The 23,008-nt window shown below is 70.5% G+C and overlaps 5 protein-coding genes across 5 annotated transcripts; 2 read left to right on the top strand and 3 right to left on the bottom strand.

Moving 5' to 3' along the window:
- Positions 1-1,051: 1,051 nt before the first annotated feature.
- Positions 1,052-1,582, top strand: AURANDRAFT_15646 (hypothetical protein; the record flags this gene model as incomplete). The annotated part of the gene is made up of 1 exon (XM_009034760.1): positions 1,052-1,582. A coding segment is annotated over one exon (531 nt), but the record flags the coding sequence as incomplete, so codon positions are not given.
- Positions 1,583-6,570: 4,988 nt separating this feature from the next.
- AURANDRAFT_52245 (hypothetical protein) lies at positions 6,571-7,948 on the bottom strand (the record flags this gene model as incomplete). Its single annotated transcript, XM_009035177.1, has 2 exons — positions 6,571-7,519; positions 7,769-7,948. 2 exons carry the CDS (start codon positions 7,946-7,948, stop codon positions 6,755-6,757), a joined length of 945 nt encoding a protein of 314 aa, XP_009033425.1.
- A 720-nt stretch (positions 7,949-8,668) lies between these two features.
- AURANDRAFT_3503 (hypothetical protein) lies at positions 8,669-9,727 on the bottom strand (the record flags this gene model as incomplete). The annotated part of the gene is made up of 1 exon (XM_009034583.1): positions 8,669-9,727. A coding segment is annotated over one exon (1,059 nt), but the record flags the coding sequence as incomplete, so codon positions are not given.
- A 6,064-nt stretch (positions 9,728-15,791) lies between these two features.
- On the bottom strand, positions 15,792-18,776 carry AURANDRAFT_20280 (hypothetical protein; the record flags this gene model as incomplete). Its single annotated transcript, XM_009035176.1, has 3 exons — positions 15,792-16,391; positions 16,479-16,625; positions 16,815-18,776. 3 exons carry the CDS (start codon positions 18,774-18,776, stop codon positions 15,792-15,794), a joined length of 2,709 nt encoding a protein of 902 aa, XP_009033424.1.
- Positions 18,777-19,766: 990 nt separating this feature from the next.
- Positions 19,767-22,541, top strand: AURANDRAFT_70680 (hypothetical protein; the record flags this gene model as incomplete). The annotated part of the gene is made up of 3 exons (XM_009034761.1): positions 19,767-20,081; positions 20,157-21,419; positions 21,750-22,541. The coding sequence occupies 3 exons, from the start codon at positions 19,767-19,769 to the stop codon at positions 22,539-22,541; spliced, it is 2,370 nt and encodes a 789-aa protein (XP_009033009.1).
- Positions 22,542-23,008: the final 467 nt, after the last annotated feature.

Consider the following 23,008-nt stretch of genomic DNA (forward strand, 5'->3'; position numbering starts at 1 on the left):
GTGGGGCGGCGCGCCCGGGAGCGGCGCGCGAGGACTGGGGCGAGCGCACCGCGGACGACGGGCCGGCGCGCTAGCTACGGGCTGCCGCGTTTGATTGGGGTGCTAGCTAGGCCGACGGTGGCGGCACGGTGCGGCGGTTGAAAAGGGGGGCAGCAGCATGGACGACGACCGGCCCGGCGCGCGCGTGACTTTGCCGCCCATCGACGAGGTCGAGGTGCCGTCGATCATCCTCATCGAGCGGGCCTACCAGCGGTCGCTCCACGACGTCATCTGCCGCAAGGACATGTTCCGCATCTGGCAGAAGGTCGGCGCGGCCTGCGCGGCGACCATGCTCCAGGGCAAGGGCGTGCGCTTCCCGGGCATCGCCGACCTGACCTTCGACGTCAAGGGCCTGCCCATGTACAGCCTCGAGCGCGACATGAACGTGCTGCTGAAGCAGTTCGGGAGCGGCCACGGCGTCAAGTGGGAGCCCGCGCACAAGTTCTTCCCGTGCCGCGAGGCGTCGCTGCTCGCGACGCTGCCCCTCGAGTCCGTGGCGAAATCGCTGAACGCGCGGCGGGCGAAGAAGGACCGGGCGCGGCGCGCCGCGGGCGTCGTCGAGCCGCCGAACAAGCACAAGCGGACCTTCGACCGCGCCGTCGTGGGCATGGTCGTGCACCGGATCTTCAGCGAGATGATCCGCGCCGCGCGCATGTCGACGATTTCCCTCGCGCTGACGCTCGACGACGTCGGCGAGTTCGTCTACTACAGCGGGCCCTCCGGCGACGGCCTGGGCGCGCGGGGCTACCTCGGCGTCCGCTTCCGTTTGGACTTTCTCGCCGCGCTGCGGCGACAGCAAACGCGGGAGATGATCGAGCACCCGAAGACGCGCTGGGCGTCGGCGCAGGCCGATGGCATGCCCTACGTGCGCGAGTTCCTCGACCCCTCCGTCGTCGAGCCGAAGAAGCTGCTCGCGGCGCCGGGCATGGGCGAGTTGTACGTCAAGGGCGACGGCACGCTCGCGGGCCGCAACGCGATCAAGACCATCAAGTTCCGGCTCGTGGAGCGCTGCGGCATCGTCGGGCTCCACACCTTCGTCAAGGCCCTGAGCTCCATGGACGAGAGCGGCGACGGCGTCTACGACGCGGAGGAGCTCCGCTGGGGCCTCCGCGAGTTCGGCATCTCCGTGAGCGAGGACGACTGCCTCGCGCTCGTGCAGATGTTCGACGAGGACGGCGGCGGCACGCTCAGCTTGGACGAATTGATGGTCGCGATCCGCGAGGGCGCCATGCCGCCGAACCGCGTCGCGATGGTCCGCCGCGTCTTCCACATGCTCTGCCGCGACGCGGGCCTGCCGTGCGCGGACGGCGTCGAGATCACGACGGACCGCATCCGCCAGCGCTTCGACCCCTTCGGGGACGAGCGCGTCGAGCGGGGCGACCCGAACTGGCCGCCCAAGGACGTGACGAACAACTTCTTCGCGGTCCTCGACGACTCGGGCGACGGCCAGGTGTCCGACGCGGAGTTCATGCGCATGTACGAGAACATCTCGCCGGCCGTCGAGGACGACGGCGACTTCAAGCGCATGCTCGACAAGTTCTGGCCAGCGTCCCGTGGCCGTGACGATTTTCGAGAGATTTGGGGCGGGAAAACGATGAAACATCGTCACCGTCGTGCTTCGTAGGTTCTGGCCGCCCCTGGGCGACCTGGAGATGGGCGGCCGCGTCCGCGGCGCGTTCTCCCGCGGCCACGCGGGCTACGGGTTCACGGGAGACCAAGCCGGCGCGGGCTACGAGGACGCGGCGCCGGCGCTGCGGGCGACGGACGAGCGCGACGTCTACCTCGACGGCATCCTGGACATGGCCGACGCGGAGAAGCAGGGCGGCATCAACAAGCGGCTCGACAAGATCCTCGACGACTCGGCGAAGATGAAGCGCAAGGCGCGGCCGCCGCCCTTCTCGCACCATCGCGACGACGCCGTCGACGAGGGCGTCGACACCTTCGACGAGGCGCCGCCGAGGAACCACCTGCTCCCGCCGAAGGCGGCGGACGGGACGACGCCGATGCAGGACGCGGCGACGAAGCGCGCCGCCGCGGCCGCCGCCAAGGAGAACGCGCGCGCGCGGTCCGAGAACGCGCGCGCAAAGTCCCAGGCGTCCCTGCCCCGGCCCGCCGCCGCCGGCCGCGGGGACCCGGGCGTCGCCAAGGCGAAATTCAAGGCCGCCGCGCGGCTCGCGGCCAAGGGCGCCCACGCGCACGGCGCGCCCAAGACGAAGACGGTCCAGGGCCCGCCGGGCGTCGCCATCTCGACGCCGACGGGCCGCGACCGGCGCAAGTCAGGGTGGGGCCAGGGCCACTTCGACACATTCGAGAAGCACCACCACCTCTAGTCGAGTAAGCACCACCACCTCGAGCCGGCGTAATCGAAGCACCAGGTGCCTCTCGTGCCCCTCCCCGCGCATCGCCCGAGCGCTCGCGCCGAGTCGCTCTTGCCGCCGCGCGGAGAAGCCCCGCCACGTTAGGCGCGCGCGGCTCACTCGCTGCCGTACATCTCGGCGTAGAGCTCGCGCTGGGGCATGTTCGTGAAGATCTCGGCGATGGCCCGGGACACGGGCAGGCCCCGGTCGACGCGCTTCGCGTACTCGGCCTCGAACGTCGCGACGAAGTCCCTCTGGCTCACGGTCTCCGCGTGCGCGAAGAGCTTGGCGATGCGGCGCGCGCCGGCGCGCGCCTGGCGCGCGGACCAGTCCCACTCGCGGCTCGCGCCCGTGAGCTTGGCGCCCTTGGCGTCCGACTCGATCTGCGAGCTCACCCAGCGCGACGTGAAGACGTCGACGGGCACCGCGCCGTCGCCGCGGGTGTCGTAGGCGTCGAAGAGGCGCACGAGCGCGCCGGAGACGCTGTCGGGGTCGACGCCCTCGGCCTTGGCGCCGGCGGCCGCGGCTCTGGGGCGCGGGACCGTCGACACGTCGGCGAGGCTGTCGGCGAGGATGTCGGGCGCGTCCGGCGCGCGCGTCCGCCGCTTCTGGAGGTCGCCCAGCGCCTGCGCGTAGCCGCTCAGCTGGTCGAGCATGCGGCACGACTCGTCGTCGCCCGCGGCGCACTCGTTCTCGAGGTTTGTGACGAAGCTCCCGAGCGCGCCGCGCTTCTCCTCAACGTAGGTCGACCAGCGCGGGCCGAGGCGTGTGTGTGGTGTTTTTTGGGCGACGAGCGCCGAGGCGCCCGTCACGGCAACGACGACGGCGCAGATGCGGCGCATGGCGTCGCGACGAGGGTCGGTGCGCACGAGATGCTGCCCGCGAGAATCGATCACAGCCTGAGCAGCTGAAGCAACTTGACGCCTAACTTGAAGCATTGTTGAAGGCATCTGCCGGACGGCGCGACGAGCTCGGCCGGTTACACCCAGCCGAGTCGCATGCGCCTGGCGGTTCTCGTCGTCGTAGCTCCACTGCCAGCGTCTCCGGGACAGCGATCCGTGCCATGTCGACGACGAGACCAAAGGGCCGGCCCGCGCGTAACTAGCTCCGCGCGCGTTGGGCGAGGACTAACGACCAGGGCGAGCAGGGCACGCCTGCGACAGGGCCGGCCTCGAGCCTTCGCTCCCGCCATCTCGCTTCACCAGCGCCTGTCCTGCAACATTCCTGCAATTTGAAGGCAAGTTTGCCAACTCGAGCTCTGTGCTGGCACATGATGGCCGTCATGCTCTCCGTCGCCCTGTGCGCCGTCGGAAGCGCGCTGCAGGCGGCGCCGCGCCAGCCGCGCGTCGCGACGCGGCTGCGCGCCGCCCAATGGGCCGACGAGCGCACGCGCGTCGTCTTCTACGGCGGCGACGGCGCGTCGCACACCTACGGCAGCGTCAGCCCGGCGCCGGAGCCGCAATGGTCCGAGGTCGCGCGGCAGCTCGCGCGGCGCGCCTGCGCCATGGACGAGGGCGTCGTCGCCGAGTCCGTGACGAACCCGGCGTGGAGCTCCTGCGTCCGCGCGGACGTGCTCGTCGGCCTCGGCGTCACGGACGCCGCGGCGGCGAAGGCGTTCATCGAGCGGACGCGGCCGACGTGCTTCGTGGCGGACGCGTCCTGCTCGGAGGCCGTGCGCGAGCTCGTCTTCGCCGGGGACTTTCGGCCGAGCGCGCCGAGCCCGCTCGCCGCGCTCCCGTGGACCAAGGCCGCGAGCTCGCGGCGGCTGCTCGCGTCGAGCGCGACGCTGCTCGGCCGGGGCTCGTCGGAGGACGCCCTGTTCGCGGCGCTCTTCCTCGTGCACGCTCTCATCCGCCCCGTGAAGATCGTCGCGTCCGACATCAACCCGAGCTGGGAGAAGGGGCCCGTGCGGAACGCGCTCGAGTTCAAGAAGATGGTCGACTGCTGCGGGCCCCAGATCTTCACGGCCCTCGGCGACCCCAAAACCAAGAGCGCCATCGACCTGCTCAACGCCGTCGACCTCCGGGACCAGGTCGGGTCCTACCGCGTCATCGTGTCGAACGAGACGCCCGAGCTCGAGGACTTCTCGCTGTGCATCCTCCAGCAGAACAACTGCTTCGGCTGCGACGCGCCCATCCTGGAGACGCCCGTGACGGTGATGGAGGAGTGGCGCGGCGCCCCGCTGGACCAGAACGCCGCGGCCCAGATCTTCGTCGGCCACCTCGACGACCCGGCCGCGTCGCCGGCGGGGGCCGCGAAGCCGTGGTCGTGGAAGATCGTCGTCGGCGCGAACCCGGCCTACGACGCCTTCCCCATGCAGCACCAGATCTTTTACCCGGCGGCCAAGGGCGACGGCCTCTGGTACGACCCCGTCTTCTGCGTCGAGACGCTCGACGGCGAATTGGTGTGGACGAAGCGCCACTACCGCTGCGCGCCGCGCGCGTCCACGCCGGGCCTCTGGACGCTGACGACGCTGGACAACGGGGTGTTGAGCGAGGAGCACTGGACGACCGTCGACGCGGCCGACGACCTGTCCTGGGCCGTGTTCCACTACACGGGCGCGGCGCGCGCCGCGGGCCAGTCGTACCAGGGCGCGCTGTTGTGTTCCGAGGACGGCGCCTGGCCCCGGGGCGCGGACCAGGCGCGCCTCTTCGCGGCCTTCGCGGAGTGCGGCCTCGAGCCCTGGGAGCTCTACGGCCACGGCGAGGACGCGAGCGTCATGTGGAGCCCCAAGTTCACGGACTGGGCCGACGCGAACCCGCCGCCCCTCGACCGCATCGGCGACATGACCGTGACGAAGTGGCGCAAGCTCGAGCGCGAGAAGGCGGGCGTGTAACGTTGACTCTCTGAGCCGCTCGTTGAGGGGAAACTTGACTGCTTCTTACCTCTCCGCGCTCATGACATGCTCGTGCGATGACTCGGTGCGGTGTCTAGCTCAGACGCTGGCTGCAATTATTGCTGTCGACTGACGCGCCATGGCGGCGCTCGCGGAGCGCAAAACGTCGTCGCGCTGCAGCGACGAATTGGACGCCCTCGCCGCCATCTACGGCGACGACGTCGCACTCACGGCCCGCGGCTTCACGGCGCATCTCGACGCCATCACGTTGACCGTTGTCCTGCCCGACGGCTACCCCGAGAGCGCGGCGCCCATCGCGACGATCGAGGCCGCCGGCCGCACGCGCGGCGTGCTCCGGGACGCGGAAAGAAGGCTGGCGGCGCACGTCTCGCTGGGCGAGGAGAGCGCGCTCGCGCTCCTGCAGGAGGTCGAGGCCTGCGTCGCCGCGGCCGCCGCGGCCGCCGCGCCGGTCGCCGCCGTCACCATAGACGATTCCGAGACCTACGCGGTCGTCGGCATCGACCACATGAACGCGTTCGCGTCCTACGCGGCGTCCCTCGAGCGGCTCTCCGCGGCGAACGCGCTCCGCGGCGCGCTCTGGGCGACGCCCGCGCCGCGGCCGAACGCGCCGCAGCGGCGCGAGGGCGCCGTGCTCGTGCTCCAGGGCCGCGACGCGGGCGTGTCCGAGTTCCTGAAGGCGCTGCGGTCCGAGTCCGTCGACGTCGACGGCAAGGGCAAGCGCTGCAAGGAGCGGCGCGCCGTCGTCGAGCGCCGGTCGCCGCTGGCCGCCGGCGACGCGCGGCTCCGGGAGGCCTGGGCCGTCCGGAGCGGCGGCGGGCCGGAGCGTCTCGCGCGCTGCGTCAAGGGGGCGATTGAAGAGCCTTTGTTCCGCGACGACGGCCGCGGCGGCTGCGCGGTCGCGCTCAGAGCGCGGCCCGGGAAAAGCGCGACGTCCGCGACGGTCGAGGACGGGGTTTTGGTCGTCGACGTCGCCGCGGCCGCGCGCGACGGCGCGGCGAACGCGGAGATCCGCCGGTTTTTCGCGGCCGCTTTCGGCGCGACGCAGGCCGACGTGGCGCTCGTCGCGGGGGCCAAGGGCCGGGAGAAGGTGGTGAGGTGCGCGGGCGTGGGGGCGGCGGACGCGGAGGAGAGGCTGCGGCGGGTAATGGACGGCTAGACTTCGGCCTCGACGGTGCACGAAGTGGTGCACGTGGGCCCGCGCATGCCCGGGCAGCCCGGCACCGTGGTACAGGTGTTGACACGGCTGTGGACACGGCGAGGTGCGGTTGGGTAAGAGGCGCGGTGATCCCCCGTCGCCGCCGCGCCGCCGTCGCGAGTAGGGGGGGATGGTTGTTAGATGCGCGCGCGGCGGTCGGTGCACGAGGCCCCGACGCGCGATCTGGGGGGGAGGCGACGAGGGTATGGGTCACAGCGTGGTGGTCGGGCCTCGCCGGCGGCGGCGCGCAGCCCCAATAAGGGGGCGCGACGAACCGCCGCCGGAGGAGCCCGGCCGGCGGCCGGCTTAGCCCTGGGCCGCGGTCGCGCCGGCGACGATCTCGAGGATCTCCTGCGTGACGCCGGCCTGGCGGATGCGGTTGTACGTCTGGGAGAGGGACTTCTTGAGGTCCTTGGCGTTGTCGGACGCCGACTGCATGGACTGCATGCGGCTCGCGAGCTCGGACGCGACGGACTCCTGGAGCGAGCGGAGGATCTGGCCGTCGAGGTAGAGCGGGAGGATGCCGTTGAGGATGGCCACGGGGTCCTGCTCGAAGATCGTGTCCTTGGGGAACTCCTTGGGCTCGGCGGCGCCGAGCGTCGTCGTCTCGACCTCGAAGTCGCCGTCCTTGGTCGACATCTCGAAGATCTCGTCGCCCTCCGTCTCGATGCCCGTGGCGGAGAGGGGGAGGATCGTGCGGATGGAGGGGCTGGACGCGATGAGGGACACGAACTTCGTGTAGATGAGCTCGACCTTGTCCGTCTCGCCGTCGAGGAAGTTGTTGAGCATCTCGCGGGAGACCTCCGACGCGAAGTCGGCGGACGGCACCTGGGGGCACGAGTAGGACGCCGGGAACTCCTCGCCGCGGCGGCGGAAGTAGCCCTCGACCTTGGTGCCCACGGGCACGATCTCGACCTCGATGCCCTGGGCCTCGAGCTCCTTCTTGCGCGCCTCCGTCTTCTTGATGATGTACGTGTTGTACGAGCCGCAGAGGCCGCGGTCGCCGGAGATGGCGAGCAGCGTCACCTTCTTCACCTCGCGGTTCTCGAGGAGGGGGAGGTCGAGCGGCTCCTTGCCGAGCCTAAGCAAATGCAGAGGTCAAGTTTCCCTGGAGGCGGTTCGAGGAGCGGGGCCCGGGGCGGGGCCCGATTTCTTCGTTCGCGCGCGGCGGATCGAGGCGCGCGGCGGCAGCTCGCCCCGCCCCGGCCCCGCCCCGCCCCTGGACTCGCGGGGCGGGGCGGGGCGGGGCTGTCCCCCGGGAGGGGGGCGCGCGGCGGGTCGGAGAATTCGGAGAATTGGGAAATATCCGGCGCCGGAGACGCGCTGCTCAATAAGACCGGAGAACACGGACTGGAGCGTCTCGGAGAAGGGCCGGGTCTGGAGGACGGCCTCCTGGGCGCGGCGCACCTTGGCGGCAGCGACGAGGCGCATGGCCTCCGTGATTTTTTGGGTGTTGCCGACCGTGGCGATGCGGTCGCGAAGCTCGCCGCCCTTGCCCATCTGAAGCGGCGCCGGCGCGGACACGCGCTGCACGGCGGCGGGGCCCGTCTTAGAGACGAACGCGGAGGCCCCGAAGAGGCATGCGAGAGCAACGATGAGGCGGGCCATGGCGGGTTACACTTACGTCGTCTCGGGTGCTGGAGCTGCTAGTGCGCGCAGATCTGCTCGCCGACGCCCACGTCACACTGGCCGGGGGTATTTCGCGACTTCACTCGTCCTTTACCGCTCCTCTAACGCCGGCTTCAAGGCAGCATTGAATCGGATCACCAGTTCGCCTGGCGCGTGATCTTTTCTGACTCAGAGTTCCGCCATCAGCGTAGCTCCCAGCTTCAATCACGAAGGCTTCCTGATGCGCTCCACGCAAGCACGAGTCCCACTGGCAGCTCCAGCCCCGCTCCCCCGAACGCGAAACGCACTACACTAAACCACCAGTTACCGAGCCGTCGCCGTCCTCCTCGCGGGGGGCGCCTTGGCCGGCGCCCGCCGCACCGGGACCTTCGACTTCGCCGCCGTGGCCTTGGCGCGCTCCTTGCGGACCGCGTCGGCCACCGCCAACCGCTCCGCGTCGCCCTCGCGCCGCGCGGCCTCCTCGACGGTCTTGGCGTTCACGGGCAGCGTCAACAAATCCCAGGCCGCGATGACGTCCTCGTCGAAGCCCTGGCGCGCCGACGCCTCGATCTTGTCCATCGTCGAGATCGACGAGAGCGCGTTGTCGCCGCGGTACCGCGGCGAGAAGTGCGTCAGCGCGAGGCACTTCGCCGCCGCGAGGCTCGCGAATTTCGCGGCCATGGTCGGCGTGCTGTGGCCGTGGGCCGCCGTCGCCTCGGCGACCTCGGCGTCCGTCTTGTCCGCGTCCCAGGGTTCCAACCTTGCGTTCGTGGCCTCGTGGACGACGACGTCCGCGCCCCGCGGCGGCAGCAGCGGGAGCAGCGCCGACGCGTCCGCCGTGTCGCCGCAGATCACGACGACGCGCCCGGGCTTGTCCTCGCCCACGCACTCGGACCGCTTCAGCGCCGTGCCGTCCGGGAACGTGAACGTTTGGTCCCTGGCCATGTCCTTCAGTAGCCGAAAGATGCGCTTCGGCTCCTTGACGCCCGCCTGTTTCAACGCCTCCGCGTTCCGCGCGAGGATGGGCTCGACCTTGGCCACGTCTAGCGTGCCCGCCTTGTCCGGCTCGACGCAGACGTAGCCGACGCACGGCACGGTGTGCCGCATGGGCGCGGCGCGGACCGCGAGCGCGCCCCGGGGCGCGAGGGTCCAGGCGCCGTCGGCGTCGGGGCGGATGTCCCGCCCGCCGCGCTGCTCCCCGAAGTTCTTGTCCGGGTCCGCGAGGAAGTTGCGCTCGAGCTGCGTCTCCGACTGCTTGAACGGCGGCGGCGGCGGCCGGAAGCCCGGCGGCGCGAGCAGCGGCACGCCCACGAGCTCGTGGACGACGTAGGGCGCCGCGACGCGCGCGTGCGTGAGCTTCAGCGACGCCCGCAGGTAGAGCCGCAGGCCCTGGGGCCCGAAGACCTCGACGGGCGCGTCGCCCTTGACGCGGTTCTGCCCGATGAGGCACATGAGCCCCGGCAGGCCGAAGCTGTGGTCGCCGTGGAGGTGCGTGACGAAGATGGCGTCGACCTTGCCCGGGTGGACGAGGTGGCTCCGCTGGACCTGGATCTGCGACCCTTCGCCCGCGTCGAAGAGCCACGTCGTCCCGTCGTAGCGGAGCGACGTGCAGCTCACGCCCCGCGTGATCGACGGCACGCAGGACGCCGTCCCGAGGAACGTCACCTCCATGTCCGACGCGCCCAGCGCCGCCTCGCGCTCTCTCCGCTTCGCCGCGCCCAGGGCCACCGACGCCGCGTAGTCGAGGCCCGACTCCTCCTCCGGCGCGCCGGGCTCCTCGGGCGGCGGCATGCGCGCCGCCGCGCGCGCCGGCGGGACGCGGCGCCGGGCGCGGCGCGGCGCGGGCGTGCGTAGCAGCGCCGCCGTGGCGGCAAGGCACAGGAGCAATCGGCCCGCGGAAGACGAAGCCATGTTGCCTGCCCCTCCACTCGTCAACATCAACAGTCGTCAACTTGCAGTGATTTCAAAAGCGGAAACGTGCGCAGCCCAACAGCGGCGAGGGCGACGCGCCCCAAGCGAAGCGGGCGCGGCTCTGCGAGGAGGCCCTGGAGAAGCAGACCGCCGAGTACAAATGCCCAATCACGCGGGAATTGATGGACGACCCGGTCGTCGCCGCCGATGGCCGACTCTACGAGCGGAAGGAGCTCGAGACGTGGCTCGCGACGCATACGACGTCGCCCGTCACCAACGAGCAGATGGCGCGCGGTCCACTCGTGTCCTGCCCGCCCGTGCGGAACGCCATCGAGGCGCTCGTCGCGTCCGGCACGCTCGACGCCACCGACGAGGCATCGTGGCAGATGCGGCGGGGCGAGCTGCTCGACTCTCGAGGGGACTTTGCAGCCGCGGTGTTATGTTTTAAACGCGCCAGCGCGCTCGGGAGCCCCATGGGCAAGTACAAGATGGCAATGTCGCTCTTGCGCGAGGCGTCGGCCGACGGGTGTGCAGAGGCCAGCGATCGATTGGACCGAGTATCTCCAAGGTACCCGCAGTGGACCACGGAGAGCTTAGTCGGCCGATATTGGGGCACGGATGCCCCAATCGACAACCCAACACTCCGAGTCGAAATTGGGGGTACGGGCCTCAACGTTGTCCATTGCGATATGTGGGAACGACCTCACAGTATCATGATGTTAGATAATGGCGAGATCGTTTTGAAAGGCGATGAAATCAGTGACTTTTACCTCGACCAGGAGGAGAGTACCGAAACGCGACTGGTCTGGTATAGCGATGTTCCCCAACCTCATTGCATTTGGTGGATGAAGCTGAGTCCGGACGCACGGGACTCGTCGAGAATTGGGCGACAATTTGCGGCGACCGGGCATGCGGCAGACCTCTCTTGTCCTATTTTTATAAGCCGGCGCTCCACTTAAACGAGGCTTAAACCACATCCGTCCCCGCGCCCTCGATGGGGTTCGTCGCCGCGAAGGTCGAGGACCCCTTGGGAGGGCCGCGGCGGCGGAACGCGTCGCCGAGCGCCGCGTGGTAGGGCCCGTCGTCCTTGTCGTCCACGGTAAAGTCGCAGGGCTTGTCGTGGTCGAGGTGGTACTTCTCGTCCTCGTCGGCGACGCGGTCGATGAGCTTGTCGTTGATGAACTCCTGGCGCCGGACCTGCAGCGCGACGTCGTGGTCGTCGTCCTCGGACGCGAGGCGCCCCGCGACGACGCAGCCGAGCATCACGGCGACGGCGGCCATGTAGCAGGCGTCGCGGCGGCCCTCGTTCACGAGGCCCGGCAGGTAGACGACGATGGCGCAGTTCGTGAGCGCGGCCGCGACGTTGAGGAACGAGTAGACGGACTTGAACGAGCCGATGTCCTGGACGCCGCGGGGTTCGATGCGCCGGTAGCCCGTGAGGTACTTGTAGGCGTCGAGGCGCAGGATGATGAGGTTGTTGAGCGCGCCGATGGGCACGACGACGGGCGCGGCGACGCCGAAGAGCGCGATGTAGCCGTAGTTGATCGCGCCCGCCATGTACCTGGCAGGACAAGGGTGATGCAACGTCGCTTCAACGTGAGTGTTCCGCGCGCGCGCGTTCCAGAAAGATCATCCGCGCTTCGAGAACGCTCCGAGAGATGATCGCTCGTCCAAAGATCAGCCAAAACGAGTGGAAATGGGCCGAGCTAGGAGCCCTTGAAGTTGGGAATTCCGCACCCTTTTCCTGCCCCGGCCATGTACTCGGAGATGGAGTCCTGCGTCTCGTCGTACTCCAGCAGGAGGTACTCCCACTCGGGCCCCGACATCTCCGCCTCGTGGCCGCCCTCGCGGCGCTCGTTGAGCTTGCGCGTCACGAGCGGGATGATCGTGCCCGTCGTCGTCGCGGCGACGAGCGAGATGACCATGATGAAGAGGACGTTGTAGCGCAGGTCGTAGAAGCAGTCGTTCTCGAGGCAGTGCCACTCGTTGCCGATGTTCTTCACCTTGGGGTCGATGTGCTCCTGGACGAAGACCGTGAAGTAGAGCGACCCGTACGCGTTGATGAAGTTGAAGACGAAGAGGCGGATGATGAGCTTGTCGCGGAACTCCGTCTCCGTGCGCCAGTTCTCCTTCTCCGTGCACCTGAACGACGCGCTTCGCGGGTCGGGACACACGGGGCGAGCGACGCCGCGGCGCACGCGACGGCGATCTTCTTGTAGGCGAGCGCCTACGACGCTTTTTTAATCGGGTTTCCGGCCGCCGCTCGAAGACGCGGCGCCGCGCGAAGATCTGGATGCCGCACGCGTTGCAGAGCGTCGCGGGCAGCGTGCCGTAGTCGTCGATGAACTTCTGCTGGTGCTTGAAGACCTGCATGCCCAGGATGAACGCGACGACGAGCAGGACCATGACCGCCGTCGCGAAGGCCCCGAGCGTGATGGCCGCGTCGCGCCTGACGGAAGCAACGAGTTTCCGGGCGGAAGGAGAAACGACCATGGACACCGCCGTCGCGCTTCTTCGGGTGGTAGAAGATCTCCTCGCCGCCGTCGACGGGCGACTTGACGATGCGGCCCTTGAACTGGGGCCGCGGCGGCCTACCGAGCACGACGGTGACGACGTCTCGTTGTTTCCCACCCGAAATCTCTCGAAAGTCGTCACGGCCACAGGACGCCGGCGGCGGCTCGTCGTCCTCGAAGTCCGTCATGCCCCACTCGAGCGCGACGCGCTTCTCCTTGCGGCTCCAGGTCACGAGGAGCGCCGTGGACCAGACGCAGAGCGCGAACGCGAAGCACGCGTGCGCGACCGCCGCCGCGACCGTGCGCTCGCCGAGCAGGTGCGCGAGCGCCTCCGACGCGACGGCGAAGACGCAGAGCACGAGGAAGTAGTCGGTGACGTGGGCCTGGAAGACCTGGTAGAGGCCCTGCTGCTCGCCGAAGTAGTCCTTGTACGCGTCGAAGGGCAGCGACGACGGCCGCGCGTACCAGGGCGCGCGCACCCACGCGTCGTAGAGCGCGGCGCGCTCGCCGGCGTCGTGGAGCGGGATGAAGGCCAGGATCTCGCCCTTGAGGATGCGCTTGGGCAGCGCGATGCCGCAGCCGCCGAAGCGCCGGTTGCTGCAGACGACGTTGCCGAGGAGCTTCAGCCGGTGCATGGACCGGAAGGGGCTCGACGCGCCCGCCGGGACCGCGTAGAGGGGCTGGAGCGCCTCGTCGCGGTCGTACTTGCCGTAGATGAAGTCCACGGGCCGCAGCGTCGACACGGGCTCGCCGCCGCACCTGTGTGGAAATCAACCACTGGTTTGGGTGGTCCTGACCAAACTTCAGAATTCTCTAGCTCGGTCAAATCGAAGTCGATTCGGCTGATTTTTAGACGAATCGATTGCTCTCGTCGAGTTCTCGAAGCACGGCCGAAGAGGTTGCGTCGAAATTGTCGCGTATGCTCACATTGAAGTCGAGTTGAAGATTTGAATTCCACACAGCGCCGCACGTCGTGCCGATGTCGATGGGCGCGATGCCGCACGCCGGCAGCCCCGCGGCGAGGCAGTACTCGAGCCGCGCGGGGTCGAGCTTCATGGCGAAGTTGCGGATGTCGGCCTGGGCGGCGACGCGCGCCTCGGGGCAGCGCACCCTGACGTAGACCTCGTCCTTCTGGATCGACGCGTAGCACTTGTACCTGGGGTGGCGCGAGGGTGTCTCGAAGCGTGGATGCGCTCTTGAACGGCGCGCGGCCGTCTCGAAGCGCGGCTGCGTTCCCCGAAATTGAATCGACGCCGTCCGGCGCTCGACGCCGCTCGCGGTGAGCCGCCGTAAAAGCCGCCGGAACATCTTCGCCTCGCCGATGTCCTGGAAGTCCTTCTCGCGCATCGACCCGAGCTCGATGTCGCCGCTCTCCTCGGCGGCCGCGGGCTCCCACTCCGCCGTCTTGGGCAGCACGAAGACGGCGTCCCAGACCGGCGGCGCCGCGGGCGGCGCCTCCGGCGCCGGAACGGCTTGCTCCTTGGCCGTGGGCGACCGCAGGTGGGTCCGTTCGCCCCGCGGTGCCATGGTGTGCTGCGGCGCGGCTTCGGAACTGGCAGAGTGGAAGGCCGAACTCGATCGAGAGGCTGCCCGCGCGCGCGCGTTGGCGTTGGTTTGCCATGCCGAGGCGCGACACAACCTGTTGAATGTCGAGTTGAGCACCCGATCGAGCCTTTTGCGTGTTGAAGCTCGGACAAGCAGCGAGGGCTAACATGGCACCTCCGCGATCAGCAGTCCGGACGCTCGTGCTGGCGTCGACGGCGCTCTGCTCGAGCGCCCTCGCGCTCGTGAGCGAGTACAGCTCCACGGCGGCGAAGATCTCGGGCCCCGTGAAGACCGTGGGCTGCGTCGGCGGCGCCGAGGCCCTCAGCGACCTGCTCGTGCCGTCGCTCGGCGAGGCGAGCCCCGTGGCCGCGGCGCCGCCCGCGAGCGAGGGCGGCGCGTCCGTCGTCGTCATCGACGCGCGCGGCGGGAAACTCGACGACGCGGGCGACGTCGACGCGGACGGCGTCGCCGCGATGGTCGCGTCCGACGGCGTCGTCTACGGCGTCGCGGCCGCGCCGGCGGCGGGCGACCTCGGCTACCTGAGCGGCCTGCTCGTGGCCCTCGAGGTCGAGCTCGAGGTGCGCGCCGCCGAGGGCGCGCCGCGCGCGCCCAAGGTCGTCGTCGTCGTCGCGCCGGGCGACGCGGGCAAGACGGTGGCCGCGGACCTCCAGAAGGTCTGGGCGCTCGCCGCCAAGCCCCCGGCCTTCCTGAGCGCGGACCTGGGTGCCGTCTTCGCCGTCACCGTCGTCGACTCGCAGCAGGGCGGCGCCGCGGCCTCCGTCGAGGCCGCGCTCGCGGGCTGCGGCTCCGAGGGCAGTGGCGCCGAGGCCGTCGCGCGGCTCAAGGCGTCGTCGCTCTCCGCCAAGGCCGCCGTCGGCGGCAAGGCGCCCAAGGGCTCCGAGGCGGACTACGCCCACGCCCCGGCCGTCGCCGCGGCCGCGGAGCGCGCGCTCGGGGAGACGCTGCCCAAGGCCGCGCGGGACTTGGGCGGCCGCCTCGACCTCGGCCGCTCCTTCTGCGCGAACCTCGGCGCTGAGTGCCTCGGCGTCGTCGGCGACGTCGTCGAGGCCTTCGACGGCGCCTGCGCGGGCGCGGCCGGCTCCTTCCACGCCGCGAAGCGCGCGGCCGTCGAAGCCGACGCCAAGGCCGCGCTCCGCGACGCGTTCCTCCCCGGCCAGCTCGCGCTCCTCAGCGAGCTCGCCTTCGACGACCTGAAGAAGTCGCTCAAGGGCCTGCGCGTCGCCCCGGGCATGACCGCGGAGAGCGCGAAGATGGTCAAGGCCGCGGTCAAGCTCTTCGAGGCCAAGGCCGCGGACGCGCTCAAGGGCACGGGCTGGAGCGCCAAGGCCTCGAAGCGCGCGCTCGAGCTCGCCCTCGGCGACTTCGTCACGGACCGCCTCGAGGCCGCCCAGCTCGGCGGCACGCACGTGCCCGACGGCGAGGCGGGCCTCCGCAAGCTCTGGCCCTTCCCCGTCGCGCTCTCCTTCCACTGGCTCCAGCCCGCCGCGCTCGGCCGCGCGGCGAGCTCCGCGTCGGGCCTCAGCCCCGCGGACCTCAAGCGCTTCAACGTGCGGCCCGAGGACGTCGGCAAGCCGTCCTTCTCCATCCCCGCCGCCGTCTCCAAGTTCACCAAGGGCATGATCTCCTCCAACTCCAACGCGCCCGTCGAGTAGGGCGATGCGCGCGCGTTAAGATCGAGGTCGTTAGCGGGCGGACGGATCCCGGCGCGAGCGCTTCGCTTCGGGATTCGGGGGAACGGCGGCTCCTCAGGAGAAGAAGTAGTCCGCGTCGAGGACCTTGGCGATGTCGAGGTCGCCGCGCGGCGGCAGCGGCGGGAAGTCCGTGTCCGGGTACCGCAGCTCGAAGGACTCGAGGAGCTTCTCGAGCAGCGGCGCCTCGTACAATTCCAGGAAGCAGTGGCGCAGCGTCGAGTTCATCGTCGCGACGTCCGCCGCGTGCGTCCAGTAGCTGTCGTGGACCGCCGTGAACGCGAGGCCCCGGTGGTCCATCTCCACGGCCGTCATGAGCATGTGGGAGCTGTCCAGCGAGTGGACGAAGTTCGGCGGGAACGCCGACTTCTGGCGCGTCACGGACACGGGCAGCTTGTCGCTGTTGTCGACGAGGAGCACGGTTTGCGCCAAGGTCTTCACCGCGTGCTGGCCGTCCCGCCGGTAGGGCTGGACCACGGGCAGCCCCAGGGGCGTGATCCAGGACACGGGCTGGCCGTGCAGCGACACGAGCCGCGCGCACTGGGCGAGCCAGCCCATGATGTGGCGCGCGGACGTGAAGAGCTCCTCGAGGACCTCCAAGGTCAGACGCGCGACGTAGCACGCGCAGAGGTAGAGCTCGGCCTCGTCGACGTCGCCCTCGGGCGTGATGCAGCCCAGCGTCGTCAGCCGCGCCACGGCCGCGTCGCGCTCCGGCGACGGGTCCTGCGCGAGGAGGTCCTCGACCGCGTCCGTGAGGCGGCCCAGAATTTGCTGCCGCGCGCCGACGAACGTCACGCCGTAGACCGACGTCATGACCGTCTGCTTGACGACCTTGCGCGTGATCAGGCCGTCGACGATCTGGGCGAGGCGCACGGTTTCTAAAGCCTCGTCCTCGTCCGTCCACGTGCCCTTCTCCCTCGCTCTTTTGGCCGCCGCGGACGACGCCGACGGCGGGCCGAGCGGCGCGCTGTCGTCGTCGACGCCGACGAAGTGGCGGTCCGCGCCCTCGTCGTCGTCGTCGAAGGCGTCGTCGCCCAGGGCCACCCCGAAGGCCTCCGTCGGCAGCAGGTCGACGCCGACGCCCGTCGCGGCGCGCGCGACCTTCTCCGCCACCAGGGCCCGCACGCCCTCGTAGACGTCCCGCGGCGCCTCGCCCGGCAGCAAATTCACCTGCCGCCCGCCTTCGTGGTCCCGCCCGAGGGCCGCGTAGTGCTGCAAGCCGTTGCAGGAGCCGTCCGCGTGGACCGGCAGCGCGCACTCGTAGTCGCGCGGGTCGTCGAGCTCCGCGGCGCGCGCGAGTTCCCGGCACGCGGCCAACGCCTGCCAGGGCTCGTCGGCCTCGAGCCACCACATGTTCCCGTCCATGGGCCGCTCGTAGGCGTCGCGGATGTCCGCCTCGTGCGCCACCGCGAACGCCGCGCGGTCGTCGAGCGACTTCTTCGAGAGGCCGAACAGGTTCGCGAGGTGGATGCGCAGCCAGAAGAGGCCGTCGTCGCCGAGGCGCTTCGCCTCGGCGAAGGTGAGCATGGCGCGGCAGACGTCGCTGCCGAGGTGGTTCAGGTTCGGCGGCACGGGGTACGCGCGGCCGCGGAAGTCGACGTTGTAGGGAAAGTAGAACGCGGCCTCGTCCTTGAACTGCTCCGCGATGCTGAGCTTGAGCAGCGTGTCGCAGCGCAGCGAGTGGAGCTCGGCGTTGCGCCGCTTCAGGCGCGCGCTGCGGCGCAGGTGCGCGTCGTAGAGCTTCTTGCCGCCGTCCTCGTCGCCGTCGGCCCTCGCCAGGGCCTCGGCCAGGTCCATGGGCTCGGGCAGCGCGAGGTCCTCCTGGCTCGGCAGGTCCGGCCACTTGCCGCCCGACGCCCAGGCCGCCTTGACGAGATCGAAGACGGGGCCGTTGACGGCCCAGGGCACCTTGCCCATCGCGTCGAGCCCCGCGAGCACGCCGCCCTCGATGCCCCGCGCGTTCCGGAACGCCTCCATCTGGAGCGCGCAGCCGTGCGTGCGCATGGCGACGGCCCGCAGCCGCAGGAAGCCGCCCTCGTCGTAGGCCCGCCAGCGCCGCGGCTCGACGAGCATGGGCAGGAACCGCGGCATCGCGGCGCGGCGGATCGTCTCCGGGCAGCGCGCGTGCGACAGGAGCTCGTCCTTGGCGCGGATGATGCCGATCTTCCGCGCGTTCGAGTAGACGATGGTGTGCTCCAGGAGCGGCGACCCCGCGTCGTCCTTGGCGACGTCGAGCAGCGCCATGACCAACGCGCTCCCGAGCTTGGCGCGCGTGATCGTCGGCCAGTCCGTGTCGTCGCCCTCCTCCAGCGCGCGCTTCGCGCGCGAGTTGACGACGTGCGTCGGGAGCCGCGCCAAAGCCCGCGCGTCCAGAAAGGTCTTGGGCACCGCGCGCTTGCCCTCGGCGTCCTCCGCGGCCTTGAGCCGCTCGCGCCGCAGGTTCCGGAGCTTGAGCACGCGCGCCTCGGCCTGCACGGTCTCGCCGAGCGTCGTCACGAGGTTGCTGTACTTGGCGCCCAGGGGCCCGTGCTTGAGGCAGAGGCCGATGGTCGTGTGCATCGTGAGCACCGCGAGCTGTTCGGGCGGCAGCAGCAGGAGGAGCGGGCCGTAGATGCGGAGGTCGCCGCCCTTGTCGCCATCGAGCGTCGCCTTGCGCTCGGCCGTGATGCGCGTCACGAGGGGCTCGTACCACTGGGCCATGAGGCGCTGCACGGGCTTGAGCTCCGCGCCCTTGCCCAAACTCAACAAGTCTTCGATCATCGCCTCGTAGTCCGCGCACGCGGCTTCCAGCGTCTCCTCCTCGAGCTCGAGCTGCCGCTCGTAGAGCGCGTGGCGCTCCAGGGCCTCGCGCTCGCGCTCCGCGGCGACGAGCGCCGTCGACGACACGGCGTCGTCGTTGCCGCTCCGCAGGGCGATGGTCGGCGCCGGCAGGAGGAGCTCGTCCTCCGCGAGGGCCGACAGCGCGTTCGGCGCCGTGGATTTCGGTCTCAGCGGTCGCAGTACGTGCGGTCGCCTCGGCGCAAGCGCCAGCAGGCGTCTCATGGCGCTCGAGTTCACCTACGACGAGCGTCCCATGTTGGCGCCGCCGCGCTGGCGTCTCTGTCGCTCTTCTCGGCTTGCCGGGGTCGATCAGTTTGCACGCGCCCGGCCGGCGCCGCCACTGGCAGACGTCGCCAGGCGCGCCAGACCGTGTCCATGATGCTCTACGTGGACAAGTGCGGGCTTCCCATGCCTGGGTGCATTCGCGTGGTCCGTCGGCCCGCACTGCGCCTCGGCGGTGGGCCATGACAGAGCGGCCACGCCGCGGCCTTTCTGGAGCGGGCATTTCGTCTTGGCGAGCATCAGGTCCACGAAGCCGTTCTTCGCGCGCATCTCGTCAGCATCGAGCTTGAAACGGTGGATCGCTTTTGCCGCCTTTTTCGTGAGGGCTTCGTCGTCGGAGTCGGAGAGCGGGAGGCCTAGCCGGCTGACGAAGCCCAATATTTTTTTTGTGATATAGATCACTTCGAAGACCCATTCGCCGTCGACGTAAAACACAAAAGACGTGCATTTTTTCCGGTCCCCCGCCGAAAGCAGCCTACCCTCGTACTTCCGTACAAGAGCCAGGCCGCGGCGCCCGGCCGGTGCGAGCCTGAGGTCGAGGTTGAGGCTCCGGCTACCTCGCCGCCGCCGCCGCGGCGGTGCGCGGCGCGGGGGGGCTCCACGAGCTCTGCGGCCAGATCTTCTCGCTCTACGGCGGCACCGCAGCCATCCTGTCCCTCGTGCGCATGGCCGCGGCGCGGCCCCTGGCCGCGCACGCGCGGCGGCCTCCTCATGCGCGCGCGCGGCTCTCGTCACGAGCGTCGCCGGGGCTCGGCCGCGGCCGCCGAGCACGGCAGCGGGCGCCCCGCGCTCGAAAGCCAGTCCGTTCGCGGAGGGACGGGGTCCGCGGAACGCGCGCGGCGCGCGGTGCGTCTCGTAGTCAGGCTATTTCACCGCAGAGCATCTCGGCGCCGTCGGTCCCGGCGGAAGCCGCTGCCCGGCGCCGTGATCATGGCCACCCACCTCCTCGCCAGCCACCTGACGCCGGCCGACGTCGTCGGCCGCTTCATCGAAGTCACGGCCCTGGAATTCGCGGACGACGGGAGCGACACGACCCAGGCCTACGTGCTCGAGTGGAAGTCCGGCGGCGGCCTCATCTTCGGGCGCAACGACGCCGTCGTCCACACGCTGCTCCTCGCGGGCATGCGGCGCGTCGACGCCGTCCTGCTCTGCGACAAGAACGTGGGCCGGGCCGAGGCGCGCGCGTTCAAAGAGTGCGTTGGCGCGCCGCGGTTCCTCGTCGCGGCGGAGAAGGCGGACGCCAGCGTCCCGCATCCGTGACGATTTTCGAGAGATTTTGACCGGGAAAGCGATCAAAATCGTTACCGACGCATGTGGTAGGCGGACGCGGACGCGGCGCGGACGCGCTGGGGCGAGCGGGGTTTAGGCGCCCAGCTCGAGGTGTCCCTCTTCGCGGCGACGGATCTGAAGGTGCCCGACGGGTCCGTCCAGGTCATCGCGCGGACCTTATGCGCGTCGTCGAAGCCCTTCGCGAAAGCTTTGCAGCCGGCGCTCCTCGAGCACGCGGGCGAGTTCAAGTTCGCGCCGGACAAGGCCGAGTCACTCGCGACGGCCTGGGCGCGGGCCGCCGCGCGGTCGCCGGCCTTCTTCTGCGGCGAGGAGATGACCGTCGCCGAGGGCGTGTCGTGGGTCCGGCGGAAGATTGTGGAGGAAAAAATAACAAACCCCGACGCCGCCGCGCCCAAGGAAAAGGTCAAGCTCGCGGGCACGGTGCGCGGCGGCGCCGTCGTCTTCGCGAGCCCGGGCAAGGACAAGACGCCGGAGATCCGGCGCCTCGTCTTCGGCGCGAAGCCCCGGGGCACGCGCGTCAAGATCGACTTCAAGCGCCGCGGCGTCGCGGGGAGCAACACGGAGAACCTCGGGCGCGTGGACATGAGGATCGACGACGTCATCCTGAAGAACGCCATGTACCCGGCGGGCTGGGTGCCCTTCACGCACGGCGACGGCAAGCTGCAGGTCCGTTTTTTTTACCTCGATCCGTACGAAGCGTCGTTCGACGGCGAGAACGTGAATAGGGCCGCGCACGACAAGGCGGCCGCGCCCGCGAAGCCGGCCCTCGCGCGGCTGACGACGGACGACGAGTTCGCCGACGCCGTCTCCGGCGAGACCGTGGACGTCGAGGTGGACGACGCCGTCGTCGCCGCGGAAGCCGCGGCGAAGCCGAAGCCGCCGCCGCCGCCGCCGAAGAAGAAGCCGCCGCCGCCGCCGCCGAAGAACGAGGCGCGGCCGTCCATCAGCGGCGGCCTGGCGGCCCAGATCGCCGCGGGCGCCGGCGTGCTCCAGCCCGCGGCGGAGCCCGCGGCGGCGCCCGCGGCGGCGCCCGCGCCGCGGCCGTCGATGAGCGCGGCGCTCGCGGCGGGCATCGCGACGGGCGCGTCGGCGCTCGCCAAGGCCGAGCCCGCACCGGCGCCCGCGGCCCGGCCCTCCCTCGCCGGCGGCCTCGCGGCCCAGCTCGCCGCGGGCGCGTCGACGCTGAAGAGGGCGTCGGACCGCGAGATCGCGCCCAAGGACGACGGCGACGACGACGCGGGCCAGGACCTCCTCTCCCAGCTCTCGGCCCGCATGACGGCCCTCCGCGCCCACGTCGCCGACGACGACGACGACGACGAGGGAAGCGACTGGGGCGACGACTGAGCAAGCCCCCTTTTTTACAGCACCTTGACCTCAATTTGACTTTTGCTCGAGCTCACAAGTGCGATGGCTCGAGCTCTTCAACGCGCAGCAATGCTGCGGCGACCGCTGCTGCTGCTCGCGACCGCCGCGTGCTTGCTTCCGTCGGCGCGCGCGCTCGAGCGGCTGCGTGTCATGACGTGGAACGTGCACGCCTGGCGCGACAGCGACCATCGCGACAACTTCGACGGCGTCGTCGAGACCTGCCAAGGCGAGCAGCCGGACGTCCTGTGCCTCAACGAGGTGCTGCACCCCTACAACATCGAGGCGCAGAAGGACGGCTACCTCGCGGCCGTGAAGAACGGCGAGGGCGTCGGCCTCGACGTGAGTCCCTGCGCCGTCGCCGACAGCTACCTCCACCGGCTCGCGGCCGCGCTCGGCATGCCGCACGTCGCCTTCGTCGAGGCGGAGCGCGCCAAGTGCTTCTTCGGCGCCGCGCCCTTCGGCAACGCCGTCCTCAGCCGGCGGCCCTTCGTCGACGCGGGGCACCTCGTGCTCGCCGCGGAGCCCGGCGACGTGCGCCTCGGCGGCCAGCGGCGCGACGACGTCGAGTCGCGGGGCGTCGTCTGGGCCGCCGTCGAGGTCGGCGACGAGCGCGTCGGCTTCGCGGCCGCGCACCTCGACCACAAGGCCGAGGAGCTCCGCGAGAAGCAGATCGGGCGGTGCCTCGACCACGTAAACGCGCACTGCCCGGCGCTGCACCTCGTCTGCGGCGACCTGAACACGTTCCGCCGCGCGGACCACTCCGACGCGGCGTGGGACGCCATCGTCGCCTTCTACGCGTCGCGGGGCTGGCCCCGGCCGGCGGAGCGGTCCCTCGCGCTCGACGCGTGCGAGGCGAGGGGGTACGCGGACGCGGGCGCGGGCGCGGCGCCGGACGTGACCTGCTGGACGCACAACCCGCTCTTCCGCATCGACCACGTCCTCCTCAACGACGGCCTCCGCCGCGCCTGCGACGTCGAAAACTACCGCCGCGTCGAGTCCGCCGCGTCGGACCACTTCCCCGTGGCCTTCGACCTCACGCTGCGGGACTAATGTACAGGTTCGGGAGAGAGGCGGGGGATCGCGGGGACTTGCGGCGGCTCACTCCCTGCGAGGCTTCTTCCTCGGCGCGGCGCGCTCGTCGTCGCTCGCGAGGTCGACGACCTCGGGCTCGGGCGTCCCCTCGCGCAGGAGCCCGCGCCGGTCGCCGAAGGGCATCTTCGCCCAGTGCTGGTCCGTGGCGCGGCACTTGGGCGGGCCCAGGTCGCGCACGAGGCCCATGGCGCGCGTGGCGTCGTTCCGCGTGCGCCAGACGCGGCCGCCGCCGTCCACCCACCGGAGCGGCTCCGTGCCCATGCGCGTGAGGACGACGCTCCAGCCCGCGTAGAGGTCCGGCGGGCACCGGGCGCCGCCGTGGCTCGCGCCGTAGAGGCCGTCGACCACCATCATCATCGCGGCGCGCGCGCCTTCGACGGTCCTTCGCGGGCGGAGGAAGAGCGGCGTGTGGGCCGAGGCAGTCC

This window comes from Aureococcus anophagefferens (genome assembly GCF_000186865.1).
Source record: "Aureococcus anophagefferens unplaced genomic scaffold AURANscaffold_2, whole genome shotgun sequence".
NCBI classification, from domain to species: Eukaryota; class Pelagophyceae; order Pelagomonadales; family Pelagomonadaceae; genus Aureococcus; species Aureococcus anophagefferens.